The following is a 22408-nucleotide window of genomic DNA, read 5'->3' on the forward strand; positions in this document are numbered from 1 at the left end:
AATATTGAAACTAACTTTTTTCTCTTTGCACATTTCCATTTGCTGTCCTATTGCAAGAATACCCTGTATCATTCAAGTTTTAGTGCTGGAGAGCAGGTCAGTGAAATTATTCTTTGAGAAGAGAAATATCCTTGAATTGCATGTGAAATACAGAGTTTCGTTCATGCTCCATTCTTCTCAGTCCTTCATACCACTACAGCACATTCCAACTATTTATATATCCCACAGGAAAGTAAAAGAATGGTATCAGTATTCTGAAGTGTTTTGATCTACTCAAAATTCCAACAGCATTTCCCCCCCCTCTCCCGAAGGCTGAAGAGAAAGGAAAGAGAAAGGAACTGAGTTGGGATGTTTAACCAGCAGATTCTGATTTATTACAGTTAATGAGGAACTCATTGATTCCATATAAAATATATCACAGGACCCTTTAGCTTGACAGAACAATAAGGACTCGTTTTAACTTCAAACAAAATCTATAATAAATTCACTGATGAGATGCCCAGCAGGTCATAACAGAAAAAAAATGATAAAACCTAAACTTATTAGCTTATGAGTGTAAAGGGACAGTTGGAAGACTGCTGGAGAATTGAATCAGACAAATATTTCCCCTTGTCCCTAATGAAACTACCTGCAGTTTTTATTATTTCAAAACAAAAATTCTAGACTTTGGAAATTACTCAATTGCTTGCAATACAGACATGAAGTTGAAACTCTAGCTTCATGTTTCTTTTTAGCGATGCTTAAGTTCAACACTTATTTAATATGCACACTGAGGTTCGAATGATTAACAGTTAAACAGTGCTTTACCGATGTCCCTTGAAAATTTGACTGCCATCTTTGTCAATCTGAAAGTTCTTCTCTCTCAAATCAGGCTGAAAACAAAAACAATTCATTATTAGTTTATCAATCCAGGCATGAGATAAATAATTCCTGAGATATGAACTGCATATAAACAGAAATTAAATGAATACTGCTTTAAAAATAAAACAGGAGTTTTGAACTCCACAATTGCTGTGCTAAACATCAATCTCATTAAGGAGAATCCCTGACATTCTTACACAGTTTCCCCACGATCACTTACAATAGAACACTAGTGAGGACTACGAGCACGTATCTTGCTTTTTGGGGTATGGAAAAAGGAAAAGCTGGAAGGTCAGCCTGCCTTCATGTCCAAACTCAAAGATTAGGGACAATTGAAGCAAAGACTCACTTGTGCTGAATGCAATATTCAATCACTTTTAACATGTACTGCCCCATTACCCCTCCGTGATTTAAAACATACTTTCCAACTTCTCAATCAAGTGGAACAAATTGATCAATTTATAAATAACACAACTGCATTTAATTAGATTAAAGGCAAGGCTAAAAAGTAAAAGAGTTCCATAATGAGAATGAAGAAAAACATATGGCATTTTGCTACTATTAATTACATGCCAAGAAAAGGAACAAATGGGAATTCCCAGGGAGTAATATTTGTGCAGCTGCAGTTTAATTCAACATTGTGTGTTTTGGGTTATCCTCATTCAAAAATCATGAAGTTTCAAAGGATATTGGAAAAATTACTGCACATTGCAAGTTCGTAATAGGTTAAAGAATTGAGAAGGCAGTGATCCTGATTTAAAAAAAAATGCAAATTAAAGTTGACATTGATGACTCCTCAGATTGCTTTGCCTTATCCCCATTTCCCTCATCTCACTAATCCAAAGTTGAGAGTATGGTGTTGGAAAAGCACAGCAGGTCAGGCAGCATCCAAGGAGCAGAAGAATCAATGTTTCGAGCATAAGCTCTTCATTAGGAATGAGGCTTGTAGGCCAAGGGGGCTGAGAGATAAATGGGAGGGAGTGGGGCAGGGTAGCTGAGAATGCGATAGGTAGATGAAGGTGATAGGTTGGAGGGGAGTGTGGAGCGAATAAGTGGGAAATAAGATGGACAGGTGGGACAAGTCAGGAGGGCCGTGTCGAGTTGGAGGGTTGGATGTGGTATAAGGTGGGGCAAGAGGAAACTGGTAAAATCCACATTGATCCCATGTGGTTGGAGGGTCCCAAGGCAGAAGATAAGGCGTTCTTCCTCCAGGCATCAGATGGTAAGGGTTTGGCAATGGAGGTGGCCCAGGAACTGCACGTCCTTGGGGGAGTGGGAGGGGGAGCTGAAGTGTTCGGCCATGGGGCGGTGGCGTTGTTTCATGCATGTGTTCTGGAGATGTTCTTATCCAAAGGCTGGCTAACACACAATACTTCCTCGATTCACCAGTTCTTACATTGGGAACACAGGTTTTTATTTGAAAACAAAACATAGCTTGGAGTGGCTGAGAGCTGAAGCACAACAGGCTGGAGGCATGTAGTGGCACGGCCAAGAGCGGGAGGGGGCTGGAGGCATGCAGCGGAGCATGGAGCATTGTGAGTGGCTGAGAGCCAGAGCAGAGTGGGCTGGCGGAATGGAGCGGTGCAGAGTGGCTGAGAGCTGGAGCAGAGCGGACTGGAGGCATGCAGCAGTGCAGAGTGTATTCTCATTCCATTTCAGTCAACATTATTATATCACATTATGCTCTAATTATTCTTAAATAGGGCTCAAAATTAATAAAGCTCATCACCCCCTTCATTCTTCTACTGCAAACGAAAGCCTTTCAAAACGGAACTTTAATGGACAACTGTATACAACTGCTTGATTTAACCAGGATGGTGTCTTGTATCATTTAGTTTTGTACTGGACTCCAGTTTTTAAAATGGGTTCATGTGCTGACATTTATAATTATGTCCTACCTATTTCAGCTCAATATTTTAAGCATTAAACCTATGTCATTGAATTGCCATTTTATGTTTGCTGTTTCACTGATGCCTGAGGTTGAATAGTGCAAGTTTATGGAGCATGACATCAATATTTCTCTGTAAGTCATTGCGACATGCTTCAGGAGGGTGCATTGTCAGCAAGCTTGACATATGTGGATTCGAATCCTAAATGTGGCTATTCTCTTAAGGTCAAAGCCCCAGGTTACCCTCCTGTTCCATTTGAACTTACATTCAAATAGATTTCAATTATCCCATACAATTCTGATTAATTCCACACACTGCTACTCCAAATTACTGTCAGATCCAGTATTCATAAGTGTAAGTGGAATTTTAGGGTAAATAAGTTAATCATTCTAACATTAGAGTCACAGAGATGTCCAGCACAGAAACAGACCCTTCGGTCCAATTCATCTATGCCAACCAGATATCCAAAACTAATCTAAATCAATTGACCAGCAGTTGGCCCATATGCCTCTAAACCTTCCTATTCATTTACCCATCCAGATGCCTTTTAAATGTTGTAATTGTCCCAGCCTCCACCATTTCCTCTGGCAGCTCATTCCATACATGCACCAACTTCACGTGAAAAGGTTGCCCCTTAGGTCCCTTATAAATTTTTCCCCCCTCACCCTAAACCTATGTCCTCTACTTCTGGCCTCCCCCACTCCAGGGATTGTGAAATTTCAACGTTTAAAATATATTTGTTCATTGTGTAGGATGAGGAAATGCAGTTTGCTCCTTAAATAGTCAGTATTATTTGTGTTTATGTTGTCCAATCACAATTATATACCACAATTTCTCAGTCCTTCAAAGTTATCGCTTTTCTTTTCAATCAAATAGAAAAATTCTAAAATCAAATCAGCTAGTGTCAGCTGAGGGAGGATAGGTGATATATTTCAATTAGGAGATGTGTTTCAAAGATAGGAGAGGACAAAAGTGGCCAGCAGGAGTAGCCATTGTTTACCACCATCTAATGAATCTGACTGCAAACTATATGTGTGGTTGGGCAAAGATAAAATGAAATCAATGTGATACTTCTAGGTACTTATTAATATTCATAAGTCTTAGAGATCTACAGTACAGAAAAAGAACTTTGTGGCCTATTGCGTCCATGCCAGTCAAAACAACCATCTCACTATACTAATTCCATTTTTCAGCATTTGATCTATTGCCTTGCAATGCCGTGGCATACAAGACTATGTGTAAATACTTCTTCAATGTTATGAGGATCTTTGCCTCTACCACCCTTACAGGCAGTGTTTGGTACAGGTATTCAATTTTAAACTCACATATAAAACAATTACCACTTGGAATGAAGAATAGGTAGGCAATAGCACCTGCAAAACTGTACCCAGGCAAAAATCAATGCCTTCAAAAGAGTGGAGAATTGTGGAATAAAGTTAACATAAATTTTCTAACCCTAGAACAGCAGGCCATAGATTGATTAATACTTTGTGAATTAAATCAAGCATGTCAGGAGCAGTTGAGTATTATCTCCTGTTGGCTGAGAATTCTTCAAGTAACAGTCTCCAAATGCTCATCAATTAACCTTTACAGTCGTATTTTTGGGCAGAAGGGTCACTGGACCCAAACATTAATTCTGCTTTCTCTCCAGAGATGCTGCCACACCTGCTGAGTTTCTCCAGCAATTTCTGCTTTTGTTTCTGCTTTAATGGTAATTAAGTCTACTAGAAGCAAGCTGCACTCAGCCATGTATTTTCTTAACACCATTTGTCTTTTTTATTTTTTGAATCAACAGCTTATTTACCACAGAGCAAAGTTTGCCCTCAGGAATTCTGTATCTATATTTACATTCCTTATTAATAATATTTTAAGCAACTGTGGAGAGAAAGCAAAATTAATATTTCAGGTCCAGTGATCCTTCTTCTGGACCTGAACTGTTAAATCTGCTCTCTCCCCACATTTACTACCAGACCTACTGAGTTTCTCCAGCAATTTCTATTTTTGTTTCAGAATTCCAGCATCCATAGTTGATTGTTGTAACAGCAAAATAAAACAGTCTGCCTTTTTCAGACAGGAACACACTGGTTTTGATAAGGAACTATAGTGCAGGTTTTAACGTATCTATCAATAACTATATTCACATAAATGCACTTTGAATGAAACTCTGTCCAATCACAAAGTGTATCAGAATCAGTTGCAACCAGTGTGTTTGTAATGTGGTGATTAACATCACAGTATTTGGCTGTATGTTGGTGTAGATGATCACTAGATGCTAAACATCTGTGGTCAGAAAGCCTGAAAACAGGAAGAATGTAGACTCATGCGATTGATAGCTTAAAGAAAGCAGCACAAATATATTTCCCATAAGTGTTCTTTCTTTCATTCTTTAAACCAAGGTTGTTGAATAATGTGTGAAAAATAGCAAGTAACAACAAACAATGTTCATATGCATTTGAAAACTTTTCTGGTTTGATAATAACAGTTCAAATTTACGTAAATCAGGCTACAGAGCAATTCATGGAGTCAAAGTTCAAGATAGAAGTCACCACAATGCAGAATTTCAACCAATTCCCAGTAACATTCCTCAATAAGGTCAGGTTGTACCTCCATTTATTACTGGTGGGGCGGAATGTAGTGGTGAAAACAAGAAAAGTAGGAATAAAAGCAAAAGACTGGATAAGTCAGATCCTTGGACTGAAATCTGGCTTGATAGATCAGACTTTATGATTATGTAGTTATGCTAGTTTTTTTAATTTACGTGGCTGTCTTTCACGGAGACATAAGTTCGCAAAGCTAAAGAATAAACATGTAATAAACAAAAAAAGAAGATAAAATAGAACAAACCTAGTTATTTACATATAACAAACATAAAACAATTTGAAAGATTTCAAAACATGGCAAAATATAATCACATCTATCTCAACATTACTACTTTATAATACTCAAATACCAGAGAGCGATCTCCCTTTTCTATCATATCTATAGAGCTGAAATAACTGTTTTTCCAATTCCCAGTCTCAAGAGTCTGATCATTTCTTCCTTTGTATTCACACAACTAAACTTAACTTTTGTTTGCTGCAAGTAACTCCTTCAAAGTTCTTACCATGCACTTCTGGATTAGAACATTCAATTAAAACCCTTACACTAAGGTAACCTAATTCCTAATTATCTGAAGTCTTTTTTTCAGGACAAATTATTCTTACATCTGACCCCACCGGATATACTGCAAATTGAAACCGAAGCTTTCCAATCTATAGGCTTTCCTAAGTCAAGAAAACAAAATCTTGATTATTCTAAACCAAAAGAAAGTGAATGCCTTTCCATGTTTACTCTCACCAATCAAAATATTCTCATAATACGAACTCACATTAGAAGAATACAGCGCAGTACAGGCCCTTTGGCCCTCGATGTTGCGCCGATCCAAGCCCACCTAACCTATACTAACCCACTATCCTCCATATACCTATCCAATGCCCGCTTAAATGCCCATAAAGAGGGAGAGTCCACCACTGCTACTGGCAGGGCATTCCATGAACTCACGACTCGCTGAGTGAAGAACCTACCCCTAACTTCAGTCCGATATCTACCCCCCCTTAATTTAAAGCTATGCCCCCTTGTAATACCCGACTCCATACGCAGGAAAAGGTTCACACTGTCAACCCTATCTAACCCCCTAATCATCTTGTACACCTCAATCAAGTCACCCCTAAACCTTCTTTTCTCTAATGAAAACAGCCCCAAGTGTCTCAGTCTATCCTCATACGATCTTCCTTCCATACCAGGCAACATCCTGGTAAACCTCCTCTGCACCCGTTCCAGTGCCTCCACATCCTTCCTATAGTATGGCAACCAAAACTGCACACAATATTCCAGATGCGGCCGCACCAGAGTCTTATACAACTGCAACACACACACACATATCTCGGAACTGCTGAAATAGTGCACTGTTACTGAGAACACACTCACACAACTCGGAACTGCTGAAACAGTGCACTGTCACTGAGAACACGCACACTAGGAACTGCTGAAACAGTGCACTGTCACTGAGAACACGCACACTAGGAACTGCTGAAACAGTGCACTGTCACTGAGAACACGCACACTAGGAACTGCTGAAACAGTGCACTGTCACTGAGAACACGCACACTAGGAACTGCTGAAACAGTGCACTGTCACTGAGAACACGCACACTAGGAACTGCTGAAACAGTGCACTGTCACTGAGAACACACACACCCCATCTTTTTGTTATTCTTTCCAAAGTGAATCACCTCACACTTAGCTACATTGAATTCCATTTGCCACCTTTCTGCCCAGCTCTGCAGCTTCTCTATATCCTGCTGTAACCTGCCACATGCTTCCTCACTGTCAACAACTCCTCCGACTTTTGTGTCATCCGCAAACTTGCTCACCCAACCTTCTAACCCCTCTTCCAGGTCATTTATAAAAATGACAAACAGCAATGGTCCTAAAACAGATCCTTGCGGAACACCGCTAGTGACGGCACTCCAAGATTAACCTTTGCCATCAACTACTACCCTCTGTCTTCTTCCATCTAGCCAATTCCTAATCCAAACCTCCAACTCACCCTCCATGCCATACCTCCGTATTTTTTGCAGTAGTCTACCATGGGGAACCTTATCAAACGCCTTACTAAAATCCATATATACCACATCTACCGCTTTCCCCTCATCATCCTCCTTCGTCACCTTTTCAAAGAATTCAATAAGGTTTGTGAGGCACGACTTGCCCTTCACAAAACCATGCTGACTATTCTTGATCACATTATTCCTATCTAGATGTGCATAAATCCTATCCCTTACAATTCTCTCTAAGACTTTGCCCACAACAGAAGTGAGACTCACCGGCCTATAGTTACTAGGGCTATCCCTACTCCCCTTTTTGAACAAGGGAACCACATTTGCTATCCTCCAGTCTTCTGGGACTACTCCTGTAGACAAAGAGGACATAAAAATCAAGGCCAATGGCTCTGCAATCTCCTCCCTTGCTTCCCAGAGAATCCTAGGATAAATGCCATCAGGCCCAGGGGACTTATCTATTTTCACCTTTTCCAGGATTTCCAATACCTCTTCTCTACATACCTCAAAGCCATCCATTCTACTTATTTGTGCCTCAGTATTCTCATCGACAACAATGCCCTGTTCCTGAGTGAATACTGAAGAAAAGTATTCATTCAGTGTCTCCCCAATCTCTTCCGCCTCCACACGCAACTTCCCCCTACTATCCTTGACTGGACCTATTCCTACCCTAGTCATTCTTTTATTCCTAACATACCTATAGAAAGCCTTAGGGTTTTGCCTAATCCTATCTACTAAGGACCTTTCGTGTCCCCTCCTTGCTGCTTTTAGCTCTCTCTTCAGGTCCTTCCTGGCTACCCTATAACTCTCAATCGCCCCAATTGAACCTTCACGTCTCATCTTGAGATAGGCCGCCCTCTTCCATTTAACAAGGGATTCCAATTCCTTATTAAACCACGGCTCCCTCGCACGACCCTTTCCTACCTGCCTGACCGGTACATAATTATCAAGGACACTCAATAGTTGCCCCTTGGACAAGTTCCACATATCATTTACACTCTTGCCTTGGAGTCTACTTTTCCAAGCCACACATCCTAAGTCATGCCTCACCGCATCATAATTTCCCTGACCCCAGCTATAACTCTTGCCTTGTAGTACACACTTATCCCTCTCCATCATGAGAGTAAAAATCACCGAATTATGGTCACTATCCCCAAAGTGCTCACCTACCTCTAATTCTAACACCTGGCCTGGTTCGTTACCCAGAACCAAATCCAGTATGGCCTCTCCTCTTGTTGGCCTGTCTACATATTGTGTCAGGAAACTCTCCTGCACACATTGAACAAACACTGACCCATCTAACGAACTTGAGCTATAGCTTTCCCAATCAATATCAGGAAAGTTAAAGTCCCCCATAACAACCACCCTATTACTGTCACTCATCTCCTGAATCACCTTCCCTATCCTTTCTTCAATGATTCTAGGACTATTAGGAGGCCTGTAAAAGACTCCTAACAGGGTGACCTCACCTTTCCTATTCCTAACCTCAGCCAAACTACCTCAGATGGCAAGTCCTCATCCATCGTCCTTTCCACCACTGTATCTTTACACACATTATCCAGAAGGGTCCCAGTCACCAGCTGTCTTACACCAAACTACCTCAGATGGCAAGTCCTCATCCATCGTCCTTTCCACCACTGTATCTTTACACACATTATCCAGAAGGGTCCCAGTCACCAGCTGTCTTACACACATTGGTTTGAAATGATAGTTCCAGAAAGACTGACAATTATAAAACCCCTCGTAGACAGACCAAAAGTTATATGCCACTAGTTGAAAATTCCAAACTTTTAATTAAATTGATATGTAATATACATCTTACATTACATAACATACTAATACATTCTTAGAATGTAATTCTAATGTTAAATAGAGGAATGACAACATGCTAGAAGTTTTTAAATTACATGTAGAAGGTTTAGAAGTAATTGAAGTCTACCAATTTCAATGCAGCAATAAAAAAAAAACACAGCTACAATAATATCTCATTTAACTTTGTACATGGAGACTACTCTTTTTTTTAACAATACATCATAAAATATCCAATACAATATTTTGCTAAAATAGAATTGTGTTTAAGCTTGCCTGTTCTGCAAAAGTCACAATATCTTATTACTGTCAATAACCAAAAGATTACAGAAAACTATTAAATTCTGTTGAGGGGAGAAATTTGCAAATTAGATGTGGCTTGTAAATCGCTTGTTGCAGATTAGAAGCAAATAGCCTGAAATAATTCTCACCTACATTTTGGCAGAATACTGTAAATCTCCTTCAAAAAGGAGTCTTAAAATTCTTCTAATATGGTGAAGAGTAATGCCTCAAATGAAACATACATTGTGCAATTATTATGGCATTACATATGGGAGTGAGGACTAAATTTAATTTTCAACCGAAGTTCGGATTAAAATGAAGTACTACGTGGACCAGGCCCTCAAATGAAATAGTCTGTTTTTTCCTTATTGCTGTATTTCCATAATAAATTCCTACATCTACATTTATAAAAAATTGTTTAAGTAAAATAGTAATACCACTTTTTATCCTGCCTCATGTATATTGTGCAACAGGTGTCTATATTAAACAATTCATATTCACTCCTTAAATATAAAATTAAGTTCAGTCATCAAGTATATGATTCAGCCTCAATGTATTAAGCTGCAAATAATAGCTTTCCATTTATTTTAAATTAGAAACAAAATTAAGCAGTCTCTTAAAAACCATAAAATTGTCTGAATGACAGAGAATTGTATATATGAGGATTTGCAGTCTAGTTCCCAGTTTGTGGTGGCAGTAGAGATGCTGCAGCTGGATCTTGGTTTTGAATTTTGTGTTTCCCCATTTACAGACCCCTGCTATATAGTGCACTCAACTTCAGGCTGCTCTCCTCAGCATTCTTAGTTAGATTATTGGAGTTATAGATTTATAAATTGTTGACAATTCAAACATTAGGGTGCCATTGTGGAGTTCATCCCACACTTTAGTGTGTGGGATCATTTCAAATGGGTACATAGGTAGGCACTGCAATTGTGTAATTCTAACTTCATCCCATAAACTATTCATCGCCCTCATGTTTAATACATGTATAATATCAAATAGAAGTCAGGTCATAACTGGCAAGTATAGAGATATAGTTTAATGAATATGTAGAAGAGCCTCTAAAGTAACTGAGTCCATTATAAAGCAATTCCAACCAATGGCTGCTGTAGTGCAGTGGCAGTGTCACTCATCCTAGATTCAAGAGCCCTGGGTTCAAGATCCACCTGCTCCATGGGTATGTAATAACATCTCTGTACAGGTTGATTTAAAAAAAGACCTAAGGGGTCTTGTGGCACACAGCAGTATATCTACATCAGAGCCAGAAAGTCTGGGTTCAAGTCTCACCTGCTCGAGTGGTCTGGAATAACATCTCTAGTGTAAACTGTAGAACACATTATACCAGTACATCAAGGAACTACTGAAGAAATACATCACTCAAGTATTAAGAGGATTGAAATGCACATTAAACATGATAGAATCAGAGATAGAGAGGAGGAGGAAAAGGAACTAACACCAAATCTGGGGCGGCACAGTAGCTCAGTGGTTAGCACTGCTGTCTCACAGCACCAGGGTCCCAGGTTTGATTCCAGCCTCGGGTGACTGTCTGTGTGGAGTTTGCACATTCTTCCCGTGTCTGCGTGGGTTTCCTCCAGGAGCGTCGGTTTCCTCCCACAGTCCAAAAAGAAGATGTGCAGGTCAGGTGAATTGGCCATGCTAAATTGCCCGTAGTGATAGGTGCATTAATCAGAAGGAAGTGGGTCAGAGTGGGTTACTCTTTGGAGGGTCGGTGTGGACTGGTTGGGCTGAAGGGCCTGTTTCCACACTGGAGGAAATCTAATCTAATCATAAGATGAGTGTAATGACACTTTTGAAAGAATAACCTCTAGCTCTCATTGCTGATTCATTTGCTAATAATTTCATTTTCCCTTACACACAAGATGACTACTTGAATATATATGTGCAATTATAACAGTCCTCTACTGTGAAACTGCAAGATTCAAACACCAGACTTTGCATTAAGGGAAACACAAAAATCTAGATGGGAATCCTCCATATCGACAGAAACTGCAATATCTTATCTGACAAGTCAACATTACTTTACAATGCTTTGTAGATCTCAATCTAATTGACCCATTCTCATTTGGAAAAATTATTTGATACCCCCACTACAATCTTGTTCCCCTAGAAACCTCACCTGGACACTAAAATTTCCTGTCAAGATGAAAAATTGACTCAAAACAGCTCTAATATTCTGTTATAGCCCTTTCTGACCACTTTGATGTATTTGTGAATGAGTTTACCTTTTTTACTTCTTTCTAGCTGTGTGGAATACAATTTTGAAATTAAGACAAATGAAGTAAGACAAAGGGGTTGGAAGCTTCTGTACTGGCTGATCCAGCACAACAAACTTCATTCGTTTAAGACATTGCACAAAAGGGATCATATAAAATTCAACATCAATCTACAGGAAAATGTACTGGTCAAAAGGAGAGGTTTTGAGAACGAGAGAAGGAAAGCTTAGGGAATTGGTTCCAGAATTTCAAACCTAAGCAACCAAAGGCAAGGATCTTGAGGATTACAAGGCTAGGATGGTGGAGACAAGAAGGAGTGAGGCATGGGTTAATAAAACCAGTAGAAATTGAGTTACTTTGTAACAATGATAAATAAGAGAATTGTTACTTTGTTTTCTTCAAAAATCAATAGCAAAATGGTTATTCATGGTTACAGCAAGTTACAATCTCTATCATCCATGCTTCCACTCCTTACTTTTCCCTTTTATCTTCTCCTAAACACATGCAGCAGTTGATATCAGGAACTGATTGAATTGGGAATTCTGACCACAGCCATATGAGATTGGCTTACACCAGGTCAGCAGCAGTGCAAACAGGAGAAAATATTAGGAATTAATACCTGGATATGGAAAATGTTGGGAGAGGCAGATAGCATTAATATAGAATATAGCAAGTTGATAAATAGGTTTGGAGTAACTGAGAAAGTAGTGAAGTTTAAACCTCAGTTAAACCGCATGTATGCGAATGCACGAGAGTAGTTAATAAAATTGGAGAGTTACAGGCATAGATTGTTTATGGGATTATTATACTGTTACAATAATGAGACTTGGTTTAAAGGAAGACAGAAATTGGTGTTAAACATCCCTGGATATGTGCTCAGGAGAGGAAATTAAGAAAAGATGGAGTGAAGGCATTTTTGATTAAGGACCATATTGCTGTCAGGACAACAAGGATGCTTTCAATGATTCAAAGACAGATTTGGTTTGGCTAAAGCTAAGCAATAAGATGTATATGCCATCAGCTATTGGGAAAAATATAGAGGACCAAATCTGCAAGGAAATCTCAGAGAGGCATAACACCATGGGATTGTTCTAATGGGAGAATTCAATTACCCATATATTGACTAGGGATAGGGCAGTGCAAGGGACACCAAGTGACATGGGTTCCAAGATTGCATTCAGGGGAATTTCAGTCCAATAAAAAAAAGAGGCACTGCTAGATCTGATACTTGGGAATTAGGTGGGCCAAGTAGATCAAGTGAAGTTGAAGGAACAGTTCAAGGAAAGATATCTTTGCATTTTTAGCATTAGGATAATAATGGAAAACATTTTGGTCAATCCAGATTAAGTACAATCAAATATGCAGAGTGCAGACTTCAATGGGACAAGATCAGACTTGGACTGATAGATTGAACCAAAGGGTGGTGGGAACAAAAAGTAGAGTCGAAAAGTGTGGCACTGGAATAGCACAGCAGGTCAGGCAGCATCCAAGGAGCAGGCGAATCGACGTTTCAGGCACAAGCCCTTTCCTTTATCACATTCCTGATGAAGGGCTTATGCCAGAAACGTGGACTCCCCTGCTCCTCGGATGCTGCCTGACCCACTGTGCTTTTCCAGAACCACACTTTTCAACTCTGACTCTCCAGCACCTGCAGTCCTCACTTTCTCTCAGTTTGTGGGAAAAAAAAGTAGCTGAACCATGGGCTACCTTCAAAAAGACGACAGTTTGGGCACAGTCAAAATATACTGTATTCCCTCAAAAATGGAAAAGTAGACAAATCCAGAGCTTCCTGTATGACAAAGGCAATAGAAATTAAGTTAAAGAAGAAAATGTGCACTTATGACAGGCATCAGGTCATACAAACAGTTGATAACCAAGCTGAACACAGATGGTTCATTAGGGAGGTGAAAAAGCAAATACAAGACGCAAAGAGAGGTTATTTAAACAGAAGTCTGGCAGCCAGCATAAAACAAAATCCCAAAGATTTCAACAAGCACATCAATAAGGAGGCTTAGGGACCAAGTAAGGGAGTACACTTCGGTGTATATACTTTGCGTCTCTTAGCGAGGAGGCAAATACTGCTCAGGCCATGGCGATAGAGGAGGAAACTAGGGCTTAACATTGATAAAGAGAAGGCTGGTTCGTATACAAAGTTGATAAGGCACTGGAACAGATGAGATACCTTTAAGGATACTGAAGTAAGAGACAACGGAAATTACAGAGGCACTGGCAATCATCTTTCAATCTTCCCTACAATGCGAGATGGGGCCAGAGGATTGGAGAATTTTTGTTCAAAAACATTTGTAAAGATTGACCCACCAACTATAGACCAGTCTGTTTAACTTCATTAATGGGGAAACTTCTAGAAACAATTACTCATGATATGATCAATAGTCACATGGAAAAATATAGATTGATTCGGAACAGTCAGTATGGATTTGTTCAGCAACAATCGTGCCTAACTAACTTGCTGGAGTTTAAAAAGGTAATAGAGAGGGTTTGTGAGGGAAAGCTGTTGTTGTAATGTACAAGGACATCAAAAAAGTGTTCAGTACAATGGCACTAGACTGACATGCGAGGAAGTGGTTAGTAAATTGGATGAAGGATACATAACAAACAGTAGTGATTTATGGATATTTTTCAGGCTGGAAGAAAGCTCGTTGTGGAAATTAGTGTGCAGGGGAAATTTTACAAACGACACAAAATTTGGGAGAACTGTAAATGAGGATCAATGTAGCACTACAAAAGGACATTGACATGTTGGAGGAGTGGGTGGATAGGTGGCAAATGAAGCTCAATGTTGAGGTAGTATGAGGTAATGCACTTTGGTGCAAAGAGCATGGACAGACAGTATTAATCAAAGGGTACTCTTCTAATTGTTGTAGGAGCAAAGCAAACCGTAAGCTCAGGACAGACAGAACTGTTAATAGAGTATATCATGTACTAGGCTTCATAAATAGAGGCTGAAAGTACAAGAGCAGGAGATTATTATGAAATTATGTAAGATGCTGATTAGACCTCAACTGGGACACTGTGTATATTTCTGAGTACTAAATTATAACAATGACATAATTTAGTACCCATAGTAAATCCATAAGAATGACATGAATTCATGAGAGAAAGCGCATGAATTTACTAGAAAAAGTGCAGAGTTTACAAGAATGGTTCCAGGGATGAAACCCTTCAATTATGAGGAAAGAATGAACAAGTAGGGTCTGTTTTCCTTGGTTAGAAGAGGGCTAAGAGAATATGGTAGATATTTTCAAAATTATGGGATACAGAATGGATAAGGAAAAACTGTTCCCATTTATAAATGGATCGAGAATCAGAAGGTATTGTTTTGAAATGAGTTAAGGTATGGTATGCACTGCCTGGACGTACGGTGGAGACAGGTTCAAATAAGGCATTCAAGGAGGCATTGGGTGAAATTTAGGTGGAAAAGCTGTACAGAAAAAAAGGGACTAAGCCAGGAGATTGGCACCAAGTTAAAATGTTAGACAGCCAGGACAGACGCCAATGGCTTCCTTCTTTATTACAGAAATTGTGAAAAATGAGTAAGTCTCTGCTATCCTAGTTTGTTCCTTAGATTTGCCCCCAAGAATTTCAATGTACATGATGACTGATCCATTTCAATCTTTCAGCTCTTTCAAAACTGTTCATTCATAATGGGTGTTGCGTGAGGTTTACGGAATTTTTATAGCCTCAACATCCTTCCTCTTGTGATGAATAGAACTTTGCACAATACTCCAAACGTGGCCTAACTAAAGTTTCATACAGCTGCAAGTTTTATACTCAATGCTCCGACCAATGAAGGCAAGCATTGTGCGTCTTCTTTACCACCTTATCCACTTGTGTTGCCATGTTGAGGGAGCTATGGACTTGCATCTGAAGATCTCTTTGTATATCAATGCTCCTGGGGTGCTTGCATACTTTCCTCTTGTATTGACTTCCCAAAAAGCATCACCTCAAACTTGTCTAGAATAAACTCCATCTGCCATTTCTCCATCCAACTTTCCAACTGATCAATATCCTGCTGTATCCTTCGGCAATCTTCCTCAGTATCCACAACTCTAACAATTTTCGTGTTTGCAAAAGTATTAATCAGATTCACCTACACTTTCATTCAAATCACTTAAACACATTACAAACAACAGAGGTCCCAGCACTGATCCTGTAGAACACCACTGGTCACAGATCTCCATTCAGATAAATGCAGCTACCCTCATTGATCATCTTTGTCACTTCCTCAAAACACTCAAAGACCTCTCCCTCATAAAGGTACGCTGATTATCCCTAGTAAATCCATTATTTTCCAAATGCAAGTGAATCCTATCCCTAAAAATCTTCTCAATAAATTCCAACTACTAATGTAAGGCTCACTGACTATATTTTCTTAGATTATCTCTGTTGGTCATCTTAAACAAAGGAACTAATACTGGCTATTCTCTATCCCTCTGGGACCTTCCCATGGCTAAAGAGGATACAAAGATCTCTATCAAGGCCCTGGCAATCTCCTTCTGGCCTTCCTCAGAGTCCTGGGATGGACCCCATCAGGACCTGGGGATTTATCCACCGCAATGTTTTTCAACACCACCTGCTTCTTAATAGCAACAATGACCTAGAATATCAACATAACTCTTCCCCCTAACTTTACCAGTATCCATGTCCTTTTCTTGGTGAATACTGATGCAAAGTACTCGTTAAGGACCTTACCCAATTCCTCCAGCTCCATGTAAAAATTCCCTCCTTTGTTCTCAAGTGGACCTGTCATTTTCCTACTTTCCTGTTGCTCCCAATATACTTAGAAAATGCCTTGGCATTCGCCTTAATCCTACTTTCCAAGAACATTTCATGGCCCCCTTTATCGCTAATACCTTGTTTAAGTTCTTTCCTATTTCCTTTATATTCGACGGCCTTATCTGATTTCAGCTTCCTAAACATTACATGTTTCCTTTTTCTTTTTGCCTGATCTTTCAATATCTCTTCATCCAGGTTACTGAATCTTGCCATCCTTACTTTTCATCCTCACAGTAACATGCTGGCCCTGAATTCTGATCAACTGACCTTGAAATCCATATCAGATGCGGATTTGTCCTCAAACTGCCACCCCAATCTAATCTCACCAGTTCCTGCTTAATAGTGTTGTATTAGCTTTCCACCAATTTAGAACTTTCACCCGAGGACCAGTCTTATCCATATCCATAACTATGAATTAAGATCACTTCCCAAAATGCTCCCCCACTTCAAATTCAATCACCTGGCTAGCTCATTTCCCAAAATAAAATCTCGTATGGACTCCCTCCTCCAATTGGACTATCTATATATTCATAGAGTCACAGAGTCAGAGAGATGTACAGCATGGAAACAGACCCTTCAGTCCAACCCATCCATGCCAACCAGATATCCCAACCCAATCTAGTCCAACCTGCCAGCACCCGGCCCATATCCCTCCAAACCCTTCCTATTCATATACCCATCCAGATGCCTTTTAATAAGCTTCTCCCCTGGCCGGGAATCGAACCCAGGCCGCGGTGACGAAAGCACCAAATCCTAACCACTAGACCACCATGTAGATACTCCTTCAAGAACTCTTCCTGGATGCACCTAACAAATTCTGTCCTATCTAAGCCCTTTGCACTAGCAAGTTCTAGTCAATACTGAAGTTGACAAAATGACCCATCACAACAACCCAATTGGTTTTACATCTTCCCATGATTTGTTTACATATCTGTTCTGCTATCTCCTGCTGGCTACTGGGGAAGCCTATAGTATAACCCACACAGTGATTGCACCTTTCTTATTCCTGATTTGACTCATATAGCCTCTCTGGATGAGCCTTCCAAGACAATCTCTCAAAGTGCAGCTGTCACATTCTCCTTAATCAGTCATGCAACATCTCCACCACTTTTACATCCATCTCTTTCCCACCTGAAACATCTAAACCCCAGAACACTGAGTTGCCAGTCTTGTCTTTCTCTCAACCAAGTTTCTATAATGGTTACAGCATTGTCGTTCAATATACTAATTCAGGCTTTAAGCTCTTCTGCCTTACCTGTTATACTCCTTGCACTTAAATAAGTACACTTCAAACCACCAGTTCCATCATGTTCATTAGCTTGGCCTTGCCTGCTTCTCCTACTAGACGTATTTAACTTAACGTCCACCTTCTTTACTATCACTACATATCGAAGACATACTGCTCCATTCTATACCTCCCTGCCACACTTATTTAAACTCTGAGTGGCTCCAGCAAATCCTCCTGCACAGATATTGGTAACCCTCCATGTTAGGTGCAACCTGTCCTCTTGTATTGGTCCCTCCAGCCCTCGAAGGTATCCCAATGTTTCAGATATTTGAAGTCATCCCTCCTACTGTAACTCTTCAACCATGCACTCAACTATATTATCCTCCCAAGTCTGGCTTCACTAGCATGTGACACATGGAGTAATGCTGAGATTTCAACTCTAGAGGTCCTGCTTTCCAACTTTCTACCTAACTCCCTAAATTCCCTATGCATGACCTCATCGCTCTTCCTGCCCATATCGTTAGTACCAATATGGACCATGATCTCTGGCTGTTCATGCTCCCCATTCAGAATATCCTTTCCCGCTCAGAGACATTCTTGACTCTGGCACCATGGAGGCAACAAACCATCCTGGAGTCCCGCCCATGGCCACAGAAACACCTATCTGGGCCCCTGACAACAGAATGTCCTATCATTATTGCTTGCCAATATTTCAACTCTTTGACATCCCGCTCCATGTGACTCCCTTCTCAAACTTATGACGTTCTAAACAAAATTCGTCCTGATCTGTGTCTTAAATGGGCAACCCCTGTACAACAGACAGACAACAGCAATATAAATTTGAAGCCATCACCCCTCCTCTTGGCTTAGTCACATGACTTCCAAATCTTTTCCCCGATTCCCTTTGCTAAGTCTCTGCCTTCTTCTAGTTGAGCCACTCAGTTTACAAACATACCAGATCCACTTGAATGCACTGCTAAAAATGCTTTTTTTGAAATTTAAAGAATATTTTAGGTTCATTATCTACAGAATTAATCCAATGTTTCCAGGGGCTGCCTCACCAATGTCCCTGCACTGGATGGTCTCCTCACCACAGGTGTCAGTGCTGGTCAGAGGAGGGGGAGCTTGTGAGCCCAAGTGGGACTTATGACCCAGCAGAACTGCTGACTTGTTTAAAAGAAAAGGGCATCGATTTGGGGGGGGTGCGGTGTTGGGAGTAGAACTCCTGACATTAAAGAATTACACTAACTTGAAGTCCAAGAAACGTCTGAGCTACAACAAAAGTTGCTGATTTGGTTCATCAAGTTCACCCTTCACTGTAACTGCGTTGTAAGGAAATCTCCTGAAAATCAAACAATAGGCAGGAAAATGATGACTGCTCCATTTCAATCTTTCAGCTCTTTCAAAAGTGTCCTTTCATAATGGGTCTCGTGTGAGTGAGTATTATGGGCTTTTTAGGGATCAACATGCTTTGACTTAATTAGTTTTACTGTCATGCATAATTGAAAGATTAGCAGCTGATGGATTCCTTGCAAGACTATCTTCATATACCTGGCAGAGGGTAACTGAACAAAGGATATCAGCAAAACAAACTGAGAATCTGATTTGTTTTCTGCTGCAATCTTTCTGCTCCAAGATCAGATCAACCCATAAAATTGCTTGATCTGCAACTCAAGATTGTAAATGCAAATCCTATCATTGCAAATTCTGAAAGCTCATTTAATAATTCGTGGAAGCACCAGAAATAAATGGTGAGTTCTGATCAGTGTAAAAACTGAAACAATGTCCTTCAGGGAGGATAATACATCAAGGGAAGATAATAAGTCACAGCTATCATTTGGTAGCCTCAGGAAAAGTAGGAATGGGCGATAAATGCTGTCCTCCTAACATCACTTACACCTCGTGTACAAAAGGCTTAAACCTGAATACTTTGCTTGCTCTATGCTTTTACTGCACCTCTACAAGGCAAGATTTACGCTTTTATATAATTTTAGTAAAAACCAGAAGATAGTTACATTTGAATTGATTCATACTTCAGGAATAATATGTTCAATGGCCCATTTGTGTGTCTATGATTATACTACATGAGGCCCTGTGATCAGAAGGTGTAAGGGATGCTGTACGTTTAAGAGAGTTTGAAGGACTTAGTAAGCACACAGAGTGCTGAAGAATTTATAATGTAACATTTGATTCAGCAGTTCCTGGGTTGTTAAGAGACAAAAAACAAATTCAAATTCGGCCTATCAGTTTAAATTATGCCCCATGTACTAAACTCCAGTCAAGTTTGAATTTGGTATTTTGACAATATTAAAACCAATAAAACAATTCGATGCTTTGGGGTATGAGACTAGGAAAAATTGAACAGTTGGGAGAGAACTGCCAAAAGACCAACAGATGCAGGCTGTAGTAAGAACTCTGTAAGGGGTACCTGTCTGGAGAAGGGGTATGCACAGGAAATAAGATCGACACCGGTCTGGAGAGCAAATCTACAGAGGAAGATACCTAGAGAAGATTCGACAGCTGGCTGGTTTTGAAATTTGAATTTTCCTGTAAATCTTTAATCAGGGTGTTTTATCAGACCAGAACTGTAGAGGGAAGGTAAAAGATAGGTTTAGATAAATGAGTTGTAAATAGTTGGTAGTTAATTATTCACTGTTAGGCTTTAATGACTTTTGGGATAGTTCTTTGCCACTCAATTTTTCACAGATTACAGCACAGGTTAATAATTTCTGTGTTGCGGTTAAAGTTAGTGGGGTGGGTCGTTACAACTGCCTTCAACCACCGTATTCATTAGGACTCCCTTCATTCTCTACCATAATATACTGTTGCCCTACTGAGCAAATAAAGTACCTAGAAATGGCCTGAAGATGGTCATAAAATAGTGCACACGAAACCCTGCCCCAGCTCTGAAAACTCAAAACTTTATAATACAAGATATGAAAATTATAAACAAAAGTCATTCACAAAATACCTTGCAAGAACTGTAACAGACACTACATTGGACAACAGGCAGAAAACTAGCCACCAGGGTACATGAACATAAACTAGCCACCAAAAAGACATGACTCACTTTCACTAGTATCCTTACATACAGATGAGGAAGGACATCACTTCAACTGGGACAACACATCCATTCTAGGACAAGCCAAACAGAGACACGCACAAGAATTCCTAGAAGCATGGCACTCCAACTGGAACTCTATGAACACACACATTGACTTGGACCCCATTTATCACCCTCTGAGAAAAAGAACAGGAAATTACATTACACAGGAAATTATATCATTAACCCATGGAAACCTAAACACATGATAAGAAGTGGGCCATACCACCAGTGCTTCATCCGGAGACTCACTGATGAGGTTATATAGTATGGTGACGAAACATCTGAAAACGAACCTTCCAGCTCAGCGAACAAACTTACATCCATGAAAATTATTACTCAGGACATTAGTTCATCCAATAAAAAAGTCTTTACAGTTCTTAATCATTGTAAACTGTTTCTTACATAGATGCATGCATTTATATAATTTCATTCTTAAGATTTACCATTTCCTACAGTCACTGCTAATTTTACAGCAGAATTTTGTTATAACCTCCACATCAGAAAATCTCTCAGATCTGGGGTATCAAGTTTCATGTTCTGCCCACCAATCAACAGTTTTTGTCAATTCAAAATAGGTATAATTCCTTTCATTGTGGATTACAAGATACAATCTATAAACAGTTCACAATACACTCACATTTTGCCTGGAGCTTTGAAAATCATGAAAACCACAGTTTGACATTGCTTCTAATTCATCGGAGAGAGACAAAAAATGCAACTTTTAGGTTTCTGTTGTGGTCATGTTGATTTTTCATGTCACTGAACTCAATTCCCATGAGCATCCATAATTACCATCAGTTTAAATTGGATTAAACCCATGCTCCAAATGCAAAATTCTCAACTAGTAAAACTGCTGTGCTCGTATGGATGATAGACTGTCTTTTAGGAGTCTGATCATGTGACCTAATTATATCAACATTGGCCATTTTGGACAGAAACAACTCCATCTAGCTTCTTGCCTTATATAGTGAACACCTACTTAATAAAAACCCACTCCTTAAAAGCTAACAAGCAGAGTAGGCAACAAAGCCCTCATTTCTGGAATCAATCTAATGAACTTCCTCTTAACTGCTTCCAATTTATTAGATTGATTCCAGAAGTGAGGGCTTTGTCTTATGAAGAGAGATAGATTAGTTGAGATCTGTATTCTTTGGAGTTCAGAAGAATAAGAGGAAACCTAATTGCAGTATATAAGATGTTAAAGGAAAGTGACAACATGGAAAGGATGTTTCCTCATTTGGGTCAATTTAGAATGAGAGGTCACGAATCTGTGAAATTCACTATGCTGTCATATTTTTAATTAGTAATGGTTTGAAGGGTTGTGGAGGGTACGCTGAGATGAATCCAGCCATGGTCATATCAAATAGCGGAACAGGCTTGGTGGGCTGAATTGCCTACCCTGCTTCTTGTTAGTTTTTAAGAAGTTGGTTTTTATTAAGTAGGTGTTCACTATATAAGGCAAGAAGCTGGATGGAGTTGTTTCCGTCCAAAATGGCCAATTTTGATATCCCTCCTCAATTCAGGGCACCAAGATTGTACACAATACTCCAGGTGCGGTGTCAGTAATGCCTTGTGCAATTGCAGCACCACATCCCTACCCTTATA

The 22408-nt window shown here is 39.7% G+C and overlaps 1 protein-coding gene across 1 annotated transcript in view; it reads right to left on the bottom strand.

The window, feature by feature from the left end:
* wdr18 (WD repeat domain 18) overlaps window positions 1-22408 on the bottom strand; it is a 217438-nt gene that overhangs the window by 70338 nt on the left and 124692 nt on the right. Inside the window, exon 7 of the mRNA XM_043721023.1 lies at window positions 808-872. Within this exon, the coding sequence (XP_043576958.1) occupies window positions 808-872 (65 nt within the window). The remainder of the gene's footprint in view (window positions 1-807; window positions 873-22408) is intronic.

This window comes from Chiloscyllium plagiosum, chromosome 31, assembly GCF_004010195.1.
Source record: "Chiloscyllium plagiosum isolate BGI_BamShark_2017 chromosome 31, ASM401019v2, whole genome shotgun sequence".
NCBI lineage: Eukaryota > Metazoa > Chordata > Chondrichthyes > Orectolobiformes > Hemiscylliidae > Chiloscyllium > Chiloscyllium plagiosum.